The 17,410-nt window shown below is 35.4% G+C and overlaps 1 protein-coding gene across 2 annotated transcripts in view; it reads right to left on the bottom strand.

Annotated features, from left to right (window-relative positions):
- CRB1 (crumbs cell polarity complex component 1) overlaps positions 1-17,410 on the bottom strand; it is a 266,744-nt gene that overhangs the window by 53,297 nt on the left and 196,037 nt on the right. For both annotated transcript variants that reach the window (XR_012489048.1, XM_074308671.1), the window contains exon 6: positions 8,077-9,027. Coding sequence is in view for 1 of the 2 variants with exons in the window: in XM_074308671.1 (XP_074164772.1) it covers positions 8,077-9,027 (951 nt within the window). In the remaining variant the exon portion in view is untranslated. The remainder of the gene's footprint in view (positions 1-8,076; positions 9,028-17,410) is intronic.

The raw sequence follows: 17,410 nt of genomic DNA, 5'->3' as shown, positions 1-17,410 counted from the left end.
TTTTTTATTTTGTTTCAAGATGGAAAAATTTTAAAAAACAAACAAGACATATACTGATAACTAGAGTTATCTAAACTCTATATGAGTTTATATATATGAGTATGCTAAATTTGATTTTAAAATCAGCTAATTCCTCTGAATGTTGTCATAAAACAAATATAAATCAACAAGATTAAAAAACAGATTGGTACATTTATCTAAGACTGTGATCTTTTCCTTACTGCCTAATAGGTTATCTTGTTTTAAAGGCATAACTATTCTTCAATTTTTATAACCCCAAAATAATTTTAAAATCAAGATATTAAAGTGTGAACTATAGTAAAACTGACCTAATAGATATTCTACATAAGGCATATGAATTGAGGGTATTTTCTTTAGAAATGCAGAATAAATTTTTGCTTCTTTCTGATGCCTGAAATGCCCCTCTTCATTTTTGCCTGTCCTTTAAAACTCAGCTCACATTCCACTTCTCCCAAGAAAGTTTTCCTAATGTCCCAAGCAGAAATAGTTCTCAGACCTTATGCACTATTTTGAATATTTATGTGTTTATCTCCATGTTATATGTGTCTTCTCTTGACTATTTAAAATTCCATGAATGCAAGAATTGTGTCTTATCAGTCTTTGTATTTCATGTGACCATAAATTTAGAATTAAAAGGGATCTTAATGATCATCCAGTTCAACTTCTCTTACAGTTGTGGAAACTAGGTGACTTTCTTAAGGTTTACTACACCTATTACAGTGCTTACATAGTAGATCTTTTACAAATGTTAAATTGAATTGAGTTTTAAATTATATTTCAAAAATATGAAATCCATGACCATGTTTGCTTTACTCAAAATTTCAACAAAGATTTGGGTCAATTCTCTTATAGCTAAACTACCACAAACCCTGTTTAAGCCATAGTAAAGTTTGAAAACCACCTGCCTAAAAGGCTATATTTCCAGAGCATTAGTTTTATTTTCTACAAGGGTAAGGCATTTTGAATCTGCATTTGGAGACCACCTGCTTGAGGCAACCACGGGTAGCTTTCAAAGCATATTGTTAGATGAAATAACCTCTTTGAGAAGGGCAACAGCTCCAAATACATTGCAGTATTTTTATAAGAAAGAATATCCTTATTAAGACAAGTTGGCTCTTGAAGCTTCAGGGATTTGAGGGTCAGCACAGAAACATTCAACCTCAGGGGTGGCAAGGGTCTGTGCCCATCACCTTAGGATGCCTGCAGCACCACTTTTCAGAGACAAATTAGAAGAAAGACAATAGTAGTTACTTTTTTCTTAGGGAGCTTTCCTTATCAGCTTCTCTATTGCTATTCTATAGGGAGTGAGCAGCTGTCTCTGTGCTATGATTTGTGAGGAACCAGGAGACCTCCATATCCATTGGCTCTGAATACTACATGAAGTTCCCATGTGACTTATGCCGTTGGGCTAAGACACTGAAGTCCCACGTAAAAATGCAAATGCTACACAGGAAAGGTAAGACATTCAACCATGCTCCAATACTAACACCTTAGTTTGAATTGCAGAACACGATTGATTAGCTAGTTAGTCAATTAGCATTTATTAAAGATATATTATATACCAGATACTGTGCTAAGAGCTAGGGATGCTAAAAAAAAAAAAAAAAAAAAGCAAAAAAATACGCTTTATATTCAAAAAGCTCACACTCTAATGAGCAAGTCACCCACAGCTTTTTGAGGTCCTAGAATTGGTAAGTTTTAATGGTTGAAGGTAAAGCCTGTAAAGAATTCTCTGAAATCTTAGGTGCCAATGGGAGCAAGCAGGGGTTGACCTAAGAAGTCAGTAGAAGCTTCCAAAAGGGAGGAGGAAGCTCAAATTTTAGGGGAAAGTGTTGCTGAGGTCTGTCCTAGGATAAAGGCTTAGAGGGACTCAGTACATTTTCACAAAGACACATAGGTAGTAGCAAAGCTAGTACTGGATCTGATTCTGAGATCAAATTTCTATCCACGACTCTATATTTCCTCTCAAACACAATGAAAAACAAAATAAAAATTTTCTTTAAAAAATAAAATTCAGGAGCCTTAGATGAGTCATCAATAATGAATGAATTCTCTAAAACTATAAAGATATTCAGAAAATTATGGTCTACTGGATAGATCTTGATGATTATGTTGGTGTAGAGACAGCTCTATAAAGTCTAAAAGCCTATTTTACAACAGAAAATATTGCTTTAACTGAAAGTGAAAAAGAAAAATTTTTAGGTTCATTAACAAATATCATGGTATATATTAATGATCTGCTAAAGAGATCACTATATCTTTAAGGAATATTCCAGGATTGTCAAAAGCTTAAATACATTTTTTCATTTATAATTTTAATCCTACCTAGAAGAAAAGGAGGTGATTGTAAATGAGGGCCCAAGAGTATTCATGGTAAGTAGCCCTATTTAAACATTTTGAGTCAAAAGCAAACAGTGAATTACAGTATCCTATTTCTAGAGTAGCTAGAATAATGGGAGTTTTAAGCCCAATACACTCTGGCTTTAGAGCTTTTCTATCATTTTTCTTTTCTATTCTTATTCTATATTAGATGCTGTATTTTAAGCAATTTTGTGTAAGCAAAAAACTGTTAGAGAAATATGTGGGTTTCTAAATGCAGAGAAAATGTGTTAAGGCAGTGTTAAATGAAGCATACTTCATAAAGAATTCTAAGTGTGACTAGATTTAAGTAATTTTTTAGACATGTTATTGAACTTGTGATCACAAAGTGTGAAGTAGGAAATACTGTTATAGTTTCATTTGAAATTCCTATTATATGTTTTATATTATATTTATCAACCATGCTACCTCAACCTCTTCCCTAGTCAGGTTCATGCTAATCTTGTAACCTTCACCAATGATTCCTAAACTTTTATTTATTTTTTACTTCTGCAAAAGGAATATAATTTTAAAATAATTTCAAAATTTTGTAAACTTGAACCTAACACCTAATTTGAATTTCTTATGGCATTAATTATCTTAGGAATAACTGAAATTAATTATCAAAAGTATCCAATGAATATTTTACAGAATTTCCTTGAACTGATGAGTGCCATGTTTAAAGTCCATTAGTGGAAGACCACTGAATCTGAAATCAGAAAACTTTGGTTTGAACCTTAGCAATTCCACTTATTACCCGTGAAAGTCACTCAACCTCTCTCATCCATAAAATGAAAACATTGGACTAGATGACCTTTAAGATTTTTTTCCAACTCTAAGTCTATGATCCTATGAACAGTCTGATGCCCATTACTTCAGTAACAAGGAATAATAATTATGCTATTATGGGTACTCACTCATTCCCTCCCCCAAAAATAAATCACAAAACAGTTTCCCTGTGCTTTGCTAATTTTTCTGAATTGCTAAATACATCACCTTGAAATCAGTCCAGCAATGAGCATTTCCACTTCTGGCTAAGCTAATCTATAGACATTAGAAACACATAAATTGTGCTTTTGTGTGAAGCCTTTCTAACAAACTATTTGGAACTGCTACAGATGATGTTCTCCTGGAACACTCTGAGAAGGCAAAGTCACCTCCAAATTTTGGTGAAGTAATCGTGGTTCTCTTACTTGGGGCAGTTATGGGTGCTTTCCTGAACCTGATCAATAGCTAGCCCTCACTACCTGGTGCATCGTTTGAACCTAGAATGGTCCTACTTTTTATCTAGATTGTACAAAGACAATACCTTCTCTTCTGAGAACTAACTGAGCAGTTATTTTTTTTTATCTTCCCCCTCCCTCTAGAGTTTACAATGTTAGACTAGATCATAACCTCCCTGAGGTCAGGGACTATTTGTTTTTGGGCCTCCCTTTTCACTTAGAATGGTCCTTTGCACCCAGACTTAGTATTTGTGAATATTATTTTTCCTGTATTTTCCAAATTAAAACTCAGAATCATCCAACAAATGATGGATACTATAATCTCATCAATGAACAAAGGGGCAGATTTTTCTCTAGATAGGAAATCATACCAGGATGGATAAGAAATGTCCATCTCTCATTTCCTGTATTTTCTCCATCCCCCTTTCCTCCATTTTCCCATTTCTTTTCTCTTTCCTATAGTCTGATTTTCAGGATCAGAATAATGCTGAGCAGAGTTGAGGACCCAATAAGAATAAAATCTGACCAAGAACTGGTTTTTCAAATGGACAAATTGTGCTCTTCTTGGTGACCAGGGAAATTGTAGCTGTATAGCTTGTAGACTTTCCTATTAAAAGCCACTGCTGTTACGTAGGCATTTATATACTACTGGATACTTATATACCATTTTTACATATATAATGTGGTTTAATCTAAAATACTCTTGATGCTCCAGCCTGTGGTTCTTTTTTACCTATTCCCACCACTTGTGGCTCTCAAAATATAACATATAATGACTTTATTCATCCTATCACTTTGGCTGAAATGTTGGAATTTCCGAGAGCTTGATAGTTGGTGAGAAAAGTTGGGTGGAGGATTTGAAAATGAGATGTCCTGAAAAATCTCTTGCCCTTTTCTCCTCAAAACTCCCACTTTTCCAGGTTAGTTGTTTTGGAGATTTGGGGAGGGTGGGAGCACAAGGATAACATGTCAGTGATGAAGAAAATCTACAGGTAAGGTAGGGAACCTGATGATTAAGTGAAAACTTGTCAGTAGTTCTAGGTGTGCTACTTTTAGGCATCCAGTTCAAAGCCCCTTTTCCAGGCAATTCATCCATGGGGATGTGCTTTCATTGGTTAAACTGAACAACCTATAAAATAGGTAGATTTTTCATACAGGATGTTGTATGGAGTGGGTGAGATTATTTTTGTTGCCACATTATGGATTTTATGATGTGAGGCTCTTCTTTCACTTAACTTTAGTTAACTGGTAGTGTACCCTATTTTAAAAAATTGGGTAGTCTTGATATCAAAAATACCTTCAAAGTCAAGTAGAAAGAGATCTTCTTTTAGTGTCTAAGAAATCTAGCTCGAATCTTGTCTCTGCCACTCGGGAAACTTTGAGCAAGTCATTTACTCTCTCCAGACATCATTTCTCTAATTTGTAAAATGAGAGAATTGGCCTATGTGACCTTTGAAATCCAAAAATCCAATAATGCAGAGGAATGAGGCTCTAATAGTGGAATATTAAACAATGAAATACTTTCATGGAGATAATTTTTTTGGACAATTATCTTTCCTAATGTCCCTCAGATTACACATTGTAAATAGTGTATGTTTATCAAGATTTATCAGGTTCCCGCTAGAGAAGCATATTCTATTTATCAATATGTCAACCAATAACTACTTATTAATGATCTATATTGTGCCAGACAATATCCATAAAGTAAGTTTATTGATATTTATTGGATTGGCAAATTCTATTGGAATTTAGGGAGTTGTTGGCTTATATTTAACGATCAATGTGTAGACAAGAGACCTTATGGGAAACTCTCAGAACTAAATTGTTGATTAGGAGTATACTACACCTACATATTTGCCTAGTAGCCACTGTCCACATATTAAAAAGTAGTAAAGTGTGTGTGGGATGAATGGGGAAGAAAGGAGATATTCTCTCTCTGTCTCTCTGTCTCTCTCTGTCTCTCTGTCTCTGTCTCTGTCTCTCTCTCTCTCTGTCTCTCTCTGTCTCTCTGTCTCTCTGTCTCTCTCTCTCTGTCTCTCTCTGTCTCTCTGTCTCTCTCTGTCTCTCTCTGTCTCTCTCTCTCTCTCTCTCTCTCTCTCTCTCTCTCTCTCTCTCTCTTTCTCTCTTTTACACACACACAGACACACACACAGACACACACACAGAGACACACACACAGACACACAGACACAAACAAAACCCTGGAAACTTTCCACCAGTCTGATTCTGCAGTGTGGCCTTGTCAGCATAGAAGTGATGAGAACAAACCCTCTGTTGGTTTCCAACAGATAATTTTCATTAATAATGACATACACAAAATGTTTTAATTTCATAACTGACTAGTTTTTCTTTCTCCATTGGACTGTTAAAAGGGGTGATTTTCTCTCTCTCTCTCTCTCTCTCTCTCTCTCTCTCTCTCTCTCTCTCTCTCTCTCTCCTCTCTCTCTGTCTCTCTCTGTCTCTCTCTCTCGTCTCTGTCTCTCTTTCCCTGTATCTCTGTCTCTCTCTCTGTCTGTCTCTCTGTCTCTGTCTCTGTCTCTCTGTCTATCTCTCTCTCTCTCTCTCTCTCTCTCTCTCTCTCTCTCTCTCTCTCTCACACACACACACACACACACACACACACACACATCCCTTTAAATTTGAAATTACTTTTTTTGGAATAAAAAGGTTTTTGTTTTCCCCTGCCTTATTTTGTGGAGAAAAAGATCTCTCCATTAAGCAAACATGAATTTTTCAAATGGTTAAAAGGGAGAACATTTTGAATGGTTAGGAAATTAGAAGATGCTATAGGAAATGAGAGGAAAAGAACAATATCATGAAAATAAAGCCTGGGACCAAAAGTTTTCTGTCTCTGATCCTTAGAAAGAAAACAAATCTTAGAAATAAAATCATGGATTACTGAATCAAGTATCCCTTGAATCCACTTTTCTTGGACAGTTAGCATCAGCATGGTCAGTATTAACCTCATGGGTCACTACATCTGGAAGCTGATCAAAATAAGTCAACATCTGTTTGTTATTTTGAATATGTAGTGAAAATATTGCCTAGTGTCAATTAAATACTTGGCAGCAACTTTTCTTCAAAAAGAAGGAAACATTGCTTAAGGTCTCCTTAACTGGAGTGTTTCTTCCCTTATCCTTTAAAAAAAATCTCACATATTACAACTGCCATTCCATCTAAAATATTGCACAGACTTAGAATCCTTCCTGCAGAATGAAACAGGGCCATGATTTGTAAATGATATTGCAGTTGGGGAGGGGAGAGGGGTGGCAAAGGAACCTGAATAGTTTCTAATAATTCTTAACCATTCTTAACTTATAAGGTAATACTGGCCATGAATGGTTTTAATTTCGATTCATATAAAGGAGAACCACATATTTACCAGATGTTGTTCTACATGCCACGTTGCTTTTCAAACTTTGGAATAAATTATTGCCAAAACTTCAAAGAAGTCTGTTGCAATTAAATTTTGGGCTTTGTCACTGCATCATAATTATACTACTGCTAATAATAACATTAATAGTGAAAAAAGAATGTATGTATTACCTTCAGTGGCAGTGTATGAAATGATCCCACCCTATCACCATACACTGACCCTTTATTTCATTGGTCCAGGGAACCACCACTGTGGAAACTATTTTCAAATGCAGACTGCTGACTTCTCTGTTAGACCTGAGAGTCTCAGATATGTACCCAAAGTACTGTGAGGTTAATGCCCATAGCTGTATGACTAGTAATTATGAAAAGTAGGAATTAAAGCCAGGCTTTTTAAACTCAGGACCAGACTTCTATCCACTGTGCACCACTGCCTCTAAGAAATGTCTAAGAGTTAAAGATTTTGGAATCTATGTCAAGCTGGATCATGCTAAAGAAAAATAAAAAAGCAAAAAGATTCCTGGGTATTGCTGAGAAATGATTGTGACTTTTTCTTCCCTTTCAAACCATCTGGCTCAGAGATCTGATATTACCCTGCATAATAACTCCTTGGAGAAATCAAGTGGCTTTGTTAAAATTATCCTGCGGCTCCTTCACAGTGACTGGCACATGGTAGGTATTGAACAAATGCTGTTGAGTTGGCTCCTTCACTTGAAGAGCATTAAGTGAAATAGGAGGGAAAGTATCTGTACTCAATAGTCCTTTCTTTGAGGAATATTTCTCTGTCAAATTATACTTAAAGTAGATCCCTGATCTCCAGTAAATGTTTAAAGTTTAATGGCATTTTACAAACACCACAATGAAAGTACCAGATGAACTATCGGCTTATTCTAATATCTCTGTGTAAGTGAAACCCTGACTTCCTGTGAGTGAAACTTGGAAATAATTAATGGACATTGCTAACCATTTTTTCCCCCCTCATCAGTGGGCAATCAGCAATAAAAATTCCAAAGGGTCATTCATTATGTTTTCAGCTGTAATAGCAGGCAGGTAGCTTTGTTCTTCCTGCTCTGCTTTGTGACAAATAGCACATCCTTACCTCTCAAGCAGTTCACCCCTTCATAAGGCCGGTAGCAATCGCACTGGTAACTAAGCCACAAGTTGATGCAGCGTCCCCTATTTTGACAAGGGTGGTTTTCACACCAATCTTTTTTATTGCAGCCTGCTTTGACGTTGAATGATGAGCCTGATGATATGTTCTCAGGAGTAATGAGATTCGAGTCTATTTCAATGTCTTGGAGACAGCCTACAAATGAAGGTGCAGAATGCAGATTATAGATGTTAAGTAGACTAGCTCCATCATTCGTCTTCCCTACTGGTAAACCACCCAAAAACGTGTTTTGAAATGCAATCATCACTTGGTCACTATCAATTGGAGAAGGAGCTTTATTGACACATTTCTCTACACAGGAGTTGTCACGCAAAGTAAGGGTAACAGCTTCTGCTAAGGTTACCTCCACTGAATGCCATTCTCCATCACTGGTATTATGGGAAATGTGCAGCAGCACCTTAGACTGGTTATTGACTTGGACTGAGAGGTAGACGTAGCCATTCCACAGCTCAAGCTTTATATAGGTGTCTTTGTCGCCTCGGAGAAGTAGGAGAGCCGATGACTGAACAGTCTGAAAACTAAGGGCTACGTTAAAGGGAGTGATCCCTGGACCACTGTGAGTCATCCACAGGAAACTATTACCCTCAAAGGAAAAGGTAGTGACAATGTCGCAGAGTGACCCAGAATAGCCGGGTGGGCAGAGGCAGCTGGATTCATGTTGTCCGTTTTGTATGTAAGGGATGCAGATCCCATCGTTCTGACATTTGTGGCGGATACAACCCAGGAAAATTTCACGGCAGTCCACTCCCCCATAAATTATCCCCTGGTAGTCTTGAGCTGGACAATGGCACGTGTAATTTCCAGGAAAATTCTCACACGTCCCACCATTTTTACAAGGGTCTGAGGAGCATTCGTCAATGTCATCTTCACACAGGATTCCTGTGAAATGATAGAAAATATTTTGAATGAATAGATTTTAGTTTAGAAATTCAGATTTCATTTAAGTGTGAAGATGTCACAATGATTACTTAAATCAAGTCAACAAGCATTTATCCTACTGTGTATCAAGCACTGAGCTAAACTAAACTAATGAAAGTCAAAACCAGTCCTGCCCTTATTGAGTTTACAATCTAATGAAAATATAACATGCAAGGGACTATGTATAGGCAATATATATGCAGGATAAAGTAGAGAGGTAAGGCACTGGCATAACAATGAATTTATTTCGCAGTAGCTATTTAGAACTGGTTTATTTTTAGACTTCATAATAGAATAACTGATTGCTTCAAAGAGAAAGTAAGGTAGGAATCAATCATGTGCAGTGGCTGTTTAGAGCTGGTTTATTTTTAGACTTCATAATAGAATAACTGATTGCTTCAAAGAGAAATTGAGGTAGAACTCTGTCAGAGAATCAATCAATAATAAGCAGTATGTAATCATTTATTAAGTGCTAGCTGCTATGTTAATCTCTGAGAGTACAAACAAAAGCAAGATAGTCCTTAGTCTCAAAAAGCTCACATTCAAATGGGAAAGAAAACACATGTAAATCAATATACCCAAGATACAGAGTGGATACAAGTAATCTTAGAGGGAATGGCAATAGCAGTTTAGATATGGAAAGATCTGCCATGGAGATAGTCCTTGAGCTGAGTCTTAAAGAAAGCTAGGAAAGTTAGAAGTTGGGATGGAGAGCATTATAAGCTTTAGGAAGAGCCAAAGCAATGGCATGGAGATGTGAGGTGAACTCTCATAGATAATCCAATCCAACTAGGTTGCAGATTCAGAAAGGGTCATAAAATATAAGAAACCTGGAAAGGAAGAAAAGAGTAGGTTGTTAATCATGGAATCTTGGAGACGTCAAAAATTCAAAGGCCATCTAATCCAACAAATCTGATTTTCTAAGCACCATTGATAAATGGTCCTTAGACTGCTTGACAATCTCTGGTAAGGGAGAATTTGAGTGCAGGTCTTATTTCTTATCTCTTACCATCAAGCACAAAATATGTGTGATACATACTTGATGAATTAAATTGATTATTTTCTGAAGCTGATCATTATGCATTTGTATCACTCTTACTGTTATTATGTTTTTCCTTATATCAAGCAAAAAGGTGCTTCTCTGCAGTTTGTCCCTTAGTTCTGCATTTCGAGGTCAAATAGAAAAATAAAGCTAAAGATATTCATTCATCCGTGGAACATTTATTAATATTTATTACATTTAATATATTATGATGGGCCCTAAAGGAGCTACAAAGATTAATAAAATATGGACTCTGAATGCCAGAAGTTTTTTTTTGTTTGTTTTTGTTTTATTGGAATCTATTTATGTTCTATGGTATCTCAAGAGGTTAGACTTTTTGATCTGAAATCATACCACATAGCCATTTATATCCACCAAGTTTCATATCCTAGGGATTAGCCTATAATGGTAGATGAAGAATAGTATTTCAGAAAGGGAGAGCTGGAAGAATTGATTAGTGATTAGTCCGGAATATTCATCATTTGTAATTCTGCCTAGTTCAATGATTAGTATCTGTATATTCAAGTTCTACACCACAAGTTATGTCCAAGAGAAAAGATCTGATTACGGATTCAAGAAAGGAGTAGCCTCCAGATCAGCAACAAAAATAGGTATAGACTGAAGGTGCCCTGGACCTTGTAACTACTGACCAGGATATGGGAAAAGAATTAAAAACTATAAGAAGTGAAAAGACATCAGGGCCCAGACATGAGTGGTTGATATCCTAACTGTAAGAAAATGTTAAGAAGCACCTCTCTACACTATAGGTTGTCTAGTGAAAATAAAGGAAACAGAAAGAAGGCTTTAATGGGAAAAATAAAGGGAATCTGACTTGAAAAAGGAAAATCACCTGGTTCAGGTGAACTCTATTCTTACCTACTGAAAAAAAAAGTAGTAGAAGTAGCTATTGTGTCCCTGTCATAAGTATTTCTAAAGTATTGAAAAATAAAAGAAGTCATTCAAGATGGAAAAAGGGGCAAATGGTCCCATTAAAAAAAAGGTAGATTGGTGGTTAAAAAAGTATCTACAAACTATGAACCAGTGAGCTTGATCTCAGTTTCAGTGTTACAGTAGATGTCCCTGTAGGATCATAGCGATAGAGAAGTCTGAATAGTTATGGTCCTGTTATAATGGTCTTAAGAGGTTGTGGCACTAAAACTGAGAAGATTTCTGTAAGAGGAATGTGAGAAGGTATTGAAAACCAAGTTTACCATTTTGCCTAGTCCCATTCCTAAGTTAGCAAGATCAAATTGTAGTGTTTGAGTAAATAATCTCAAATTTTGGGGAGATGGTACGAGAACGGGGGACAGAATATTGAATTTGGAGACAGGAAAATCTGGGTTTGGATTCTTTCTTAAACTTTTACTTGTTGTGTGACTAGGGGCAAGTCATTTAACTTCTCAGCTTCGGTATTTTCATATGTAAAGTGCCACTTGAAGTCTTCCTGATAGAATGTCTATAAAATTGTCTTCACGTTTTAGGGTGTTTTAAGTTCCAGTTTTCATTATTCTTCCCCAATTGCAACACTGTTTCTTATTGATAGATTAAATGGCTGAAATAGTTAGTTGTGGGAAAGATGCACATTTATTCTTTTAATTGAATTGTCATTGGCCACTTCAGATACCAAGCAAAAGGATGATGTCTACCCAAAAAACTATCTGAGTTTAATTTTTAAAAATCAGCAGGGAAAAAATACCCAAACAAAGGCCTTATTACCATGGATGTTTATGAGTCTTTTGTTCAAAGTTCAAATGAACAAATATGATTAGCAACAGCATTAGTAGGTCTTCAGTTCTTCAAAAAAACAAGTGATCAATGAATATTTTATGTATATTTTGGTTCTATATACCTCCTGGTATATTGAAATTCAATCTAACTCCAGATCAGCAATCAGGTAAGTCATTTTTACTCAAAGTAATTTGAATTAGAAGCATAACTTGTTGGGATCAGAATATAAATAAAAAAATATTTATAATAATCCATTTGGTGTCTTCATCAAAATCATTCACAATATCCATCCAAAGGAGAGTTCTTCAATCAGTGGCAAAGGAGCCACGTGTCAGGGGTGCTTAGATGGAAAAGAACATGACACTCCTTTCAAAACAATTCAAGTCACACCCCAGAAGTTGTGTTCAAGAAAAGGGATCTGATTTTGGATTTTAGAAAGAACTATCATTTTCTTTCAAACGTCAAGCTATAAAGAGGAGCCAAATCAGAAAGTCCAACTGAATGACTATTTAGTGATGATAGTGTGAGTATACCATAAGGGGAAAAAAGTCAGGACTTAGAAATTTGGAAGATGAGTTGCTTTGGTTACATGTGTTCCCAATATGTATATATCACCACCTGAAGTTAGTGCTTGTACTTCCTACAGGTGCTGTGTAGATTTGCTGTGGAATGAATGAAAAGGCATTTATTGTATACTTACTATGTGCCAAAATAAAAAAGCAAAAGTATTACTCTGCCTACAAGAACTTAATCTAACATGAAGAGACAATCCACATAGATGAAAGAGCAGAGGTCAAGGAGGAGCCCTTCAGTTTGAAAAATTAAAGTAATGGTGAATTGAGCCATAGTGAAGTGGATTAGCACAGATCATCCAGGAATAAAAGAAGAGGTGGTGATGGTTTCAGGAAATATCTTAAAATAGATTGTTTTAGGTTGGTATAAGAGGTGATATTCTGTTATAGTACTTTCTTGGGTTTTTTTCTTTCAGATGAATTTTCAAGCATTTCAATTGCTAACCTTTTCTTATAAGTATTTTTATGATATCCAGCTTAGTGATTATACCTAGGCATTTTTTGCTCCTCACAGTTTGTTTTTAGCTCATTGCCTATGATGATATTTGTAAGATATCAAGAAAATTAATTTTTGCTAAACCTTTATTTGTATTATCCCATTCCTGGTCTAGAGTCTATCATTCCTGTAATCCAGATATCCAAATTCTGATATTCTTAGCCAGCTATTCACTTTCCAAATCAATTTATCTCTTTTTCTTCTAATGGATAGCAGCAAGGAAAACATCATCTATGCCTTTATGGCCCTTACTTGCTTGCTTGAGCCTCTGTAATCTTTGGCAATTCTTTTTATTTACCTGGTGTTATGTTTTTTGCCCATATGAGTCACCAGAATTAAAAGTATTCATTTTTATAAATTTGGGGAGATGCTTTGTTATATACATGACAATGGACTTGCCTTTTGTTGTTGTCAGATCCATAGATGGTTGGCCTAAGTAGGAAGTCACTAACTAATCCTAAGAGGGGCAGATAGGTGGCACAGTAACTAGAGTGCCTAGATACTTGAAGTGAGGAAAACATATCCTCCTGAGTTCAAATCTTGCCTCAGACACTAATGGTTCTGAGCAAGTCACTTAATCTTGTTTGCCTCAGTTTTCTCATCTGTAAAATGAGCTGGAGAAGGAAATGGCAAACCGCTCCAGTAACTTTGCCAAGAAAAACTCAAATGCAGTCATAAATAATCAGATACAATTGAAAATGACTAAACAACAACTGATCCTAATCTTTTCTTCTTCTGATCAGCATAGGATGATTTCTCATCTGGCTTCTATGGCTCATCTTTATCATTCTTTGTTGGACAAGGAGCTTCTTAATGCTCTGATTAATCTATCTCATTTCTTTTCAGGAAGGTTCCAAAATTTTTAGATTGCAACTTTAGGTGCAAACTTCCCTTCTCCCCCTTCCCATTATAATGGACAGATGAAAATAATGGCTATGAAGGCAGGTGAAGCATGTGCTGTGAAACCCTTAGAGCTTGGTTAGACATCAAAGGCCATTCACTGAATCTTGAGTCATCACCAATCATCTTGATTTTGTCTTGCTACTGGAGAGTGATGACTCTGGAAATAAGCCCAACGACTTCATGCAACTCTGTCTCTTAAACCCAATTTAGGCATGAATCCAAATCAAAAAGATCTTTTCTAATACAATCACTTGCATTTTTTTCCATATCTTTGGAACATCCAATATTAGACATAAAATGGATTTTTTTTATTTTATTAGGAGGCACAAGAAGAGAATGATATTTCATTCACTATATTATAGTATCAAAGAGTTGGGAATGGAAAAGACTTCAGGGGTTGTTCAAGTTCAGTCACCACATAGGTCACATAGGTAGTTGAGTGTCAGAGATAGAATTTTAACTAAAGATCTGTGACTCCAAGTTAAGATTCTTCCTCCTGTATTATGTGGTAGGAAAGGGCAAATTCGACCAAGTGGGAATTTCCTGTTTTAAGTCAGATTTTAAAATTTTCTCCCAAAAGAGCATCCTGGATTTTTATTATTTTCCTTGAAAATAGTCATAATCTTGCTTTTTAAATTATGTTTTGTGTAAGGATTTGAGTATGAGAAGTCTGTATCTTACCCAGATGGTCCTACTGAGGAATCAGCACAATTTCTTCAATATGATAAAAAAGATAACTTTGAAATGCTGAATTTGGGAAAATTTTTAAAAAGCAGATCTTTGCAATTAATATCATGAAAAATTGTTAGGATTACTAAGTGAGAACTGAGGTTGTCTGGATAGTGACAAGGTGAGAATTCAGGTTTTCTGGACAATTACAAGGTGAGAACTCAGGTTGACTTGATAGAGGGGGCAAGCTCATTGGCTGGGGTGGTTCTTCCCAGAAGCCCTTGCATTATTCCACGCCCATTCTCTGGGAGGATAAAAGAGACAGCACTGGGCGCAGAGAGCAGATCGGCCTGGAGAAGGATAAGAGCTGGAGGAGATTCAGAGCCAGTATTCAAGAGAAAGACTCTGCATTGCATCAGGCTTGACGGGGCTCTCTGCAGGAAGGGAAGTCACTTCTAAGGACAAGAGTTAACAGCAACTACCTGGAGACAACGGTTCGTTACAGGAAGAAGAATCTGTCGGAGAGATTTGAGTAGAAGACACAGCAGATCTCTTCCCAGAGAGTGATCCGGCAGCTTCTAGAGACGACAGCTCGCTACGATACCCTTTAGCAAGATATGGTGTGTTAGAATTCTTACAATGTGCTAAGTCACTGGAATGGATAGAGACAATAATTATCTAATTTAGCATAGTAATAACAGTTCTCTACTTCAGTAATGTATTTACTAGAATTCAATGAGATGGGGCTTGTGGTTACTCTCTGGGCTTGTGGGAGGAACCACCCCAGCCAATGAGCTTGCCCCCTCTATCAAGTCAACCTGAGTTCTCACCTTGTAATTGTCCAGAAAACCTGAATTCTCACCTTGTCACTGTCCAGACAACCTGAGTTCTCACTTAGTAATCCTAACAAAAAATCTTCCTAGGTCAGCATCTTTTATGTCATACATATATAGATAGATAGATAGATAGATAGATAGATAGATAGATAGATATAGATATATATAGATATAGATATATAGATATAGATATAGATATATGTATATATAGGTATATGTATACATATGTATATAATACTTTTCTATTTTCAGAAAAAAATCTAGATTTTTAGGGTAGAATGAAAATGCATCTGACTGTGATAATTCTGGATTATATCTTACTAATTTTCTTTTACAGTCCTTTGGATGGGGGGGGGGGAATAGAACAAGGAAGTTGATAAAAATGAACAGAGAAAAAGTAAGAAAGTCCCTACCTTCTTTGATGAGTTCAAATCATTAAAACCAAATAAATTGTATCTTAGAATATCAAAAGAACTGGCAGATGAGAATGCAGAGCTTTGATCAATAACCTTTGAGAGATCATGATGAATTTTCAAATTTTCACAGAATTGAAAAAGGGCAAAAGTTCTCCCATTTTTTAAAAACAAAAAATGAAGAATATAAATTATAGGCTAGTGAGTTAACTTTGATTCCTGGCAAAATTCAAGGATGCATTATTAAAGAAATGATTGACAAACATCCATGATAAAAAATAGTAATCAAAGATTACTATTTTTATTTATATCAATTATTGTCTCAAGATTATGGCATTCCAAACTAGCTCTACTTCTTTTTTTTTTGGATAATATAAATAAACTGGCTTATCAAGGAATGCTTCACATAAATCTACCTAGATTTTTTGTAATTTTATAAAGTCCCATGCTATTTATGGGAAAAATATGACTATTCAACTTTTAAATGTTTTATGGATATGCTAAAAAAATAATGATGAATGGTTTGGTATTATTGTATACGGAATTTTCTAATGGAGTGCCCTGATGAATTATACTTGAATTTAAATTATTTATTATTGTTATCACTGATTTGAATAAAGAAATGATTGGGGTTTATGAGACTTAGTCTATATATTGGAAAACAGTCAGGAAGAAGGGTATCTGAAGAGTAAAACACTGGGCTAAATCTAATAAAGATGAATTTAAATAGGAATATATTTAAAGATACACACATGTTTTCAAAAAAAATTCTGGGCTCACATTTTAGGAATGTTATTGAAATGTAAAAAAGCACCCAGAGCAGAGCAAATAGATATATTATGGACTTTGCAAGGATGCCACATGAGGATTGGCTGGAATAAATGACCCTAGTGTAGAGAAGACTTAGAGGCACATAACTGTCTTCAAGTATTGAAGGCTTGATACCTGGAAAAATGATCAAATTTGTTCTTTTTGGTCCCAGAAGCAATGAGTAGAGGGAAAAAATGGTGAATTTAGGCTTGATTAAGAGGAAAATTTTGTGACAATGAGAACTTTTCTAAAATGGAACACACCCTTGAAAAGTAGCAAGTTCACCCTTACTGGATCCATCTTATATATGTTCTCTATCTAAAGAAAAGGTTGAAACATCCCTTATCATTATATATAGTATAGAATGGATTCTGTCTTACTCCAACTCTTTGTGATTTGGGATACAATTATACCTTTCATTAAGTAATGTAAGCAAATGGAATGATTCACATATTAAAATGTAGGGAGAAGGGAGAAATATATCCAGATCTAATTGTTCAAGCAGATACTATGGAGAGGGGCAGTTATGACATAAAAACAAGGATATCAATAATCACTCAGCAAGTTATATGATAAAATAACTAAGAATGAAGTGGGAACAATAGTTGTCAAAACTTCAGATGTATATACATCAAAGTACAGGCTATAAGTAATAAAGAAAATAAATTTGAGAATGCAATTTAAGGCAACAGATGCAACCATGAGCCTTTACTAGGAAAAAAAGGAAAAGTATTTCTTAATCTTAAGAAACAGATCAAATGATACTAAATACAAACATGGGACTTCAAATCATACAGAAAAAAATATTATATATATAATGTAACTATATATATTATCTATTATATATACAATAATCTAGTTTAAACTTTTCATTG

The sequence above is a fragment of the Sminthopsis crassicaudata genome, chromosome 4 (genome assembly GCF_048593235.1).
Source record: "Sminthopsis crassicaudata isolate SCR6 chromosome 4, ASM4859323v1, whole genome shotgun sequence".
Classification (NCBI taxonomy): domain Eukaryota; kingdom Metazoa; phylum Chordata; class Mammalia; order Dasyuromorphia; family Dasyuridae; genus Sminthopsis; species Sminthopsis crassicaudata.
Note: the sequence above shows the minus strand (reverse complement) of the source record. Positions and strands in the feature narration are given on the sequence as shown.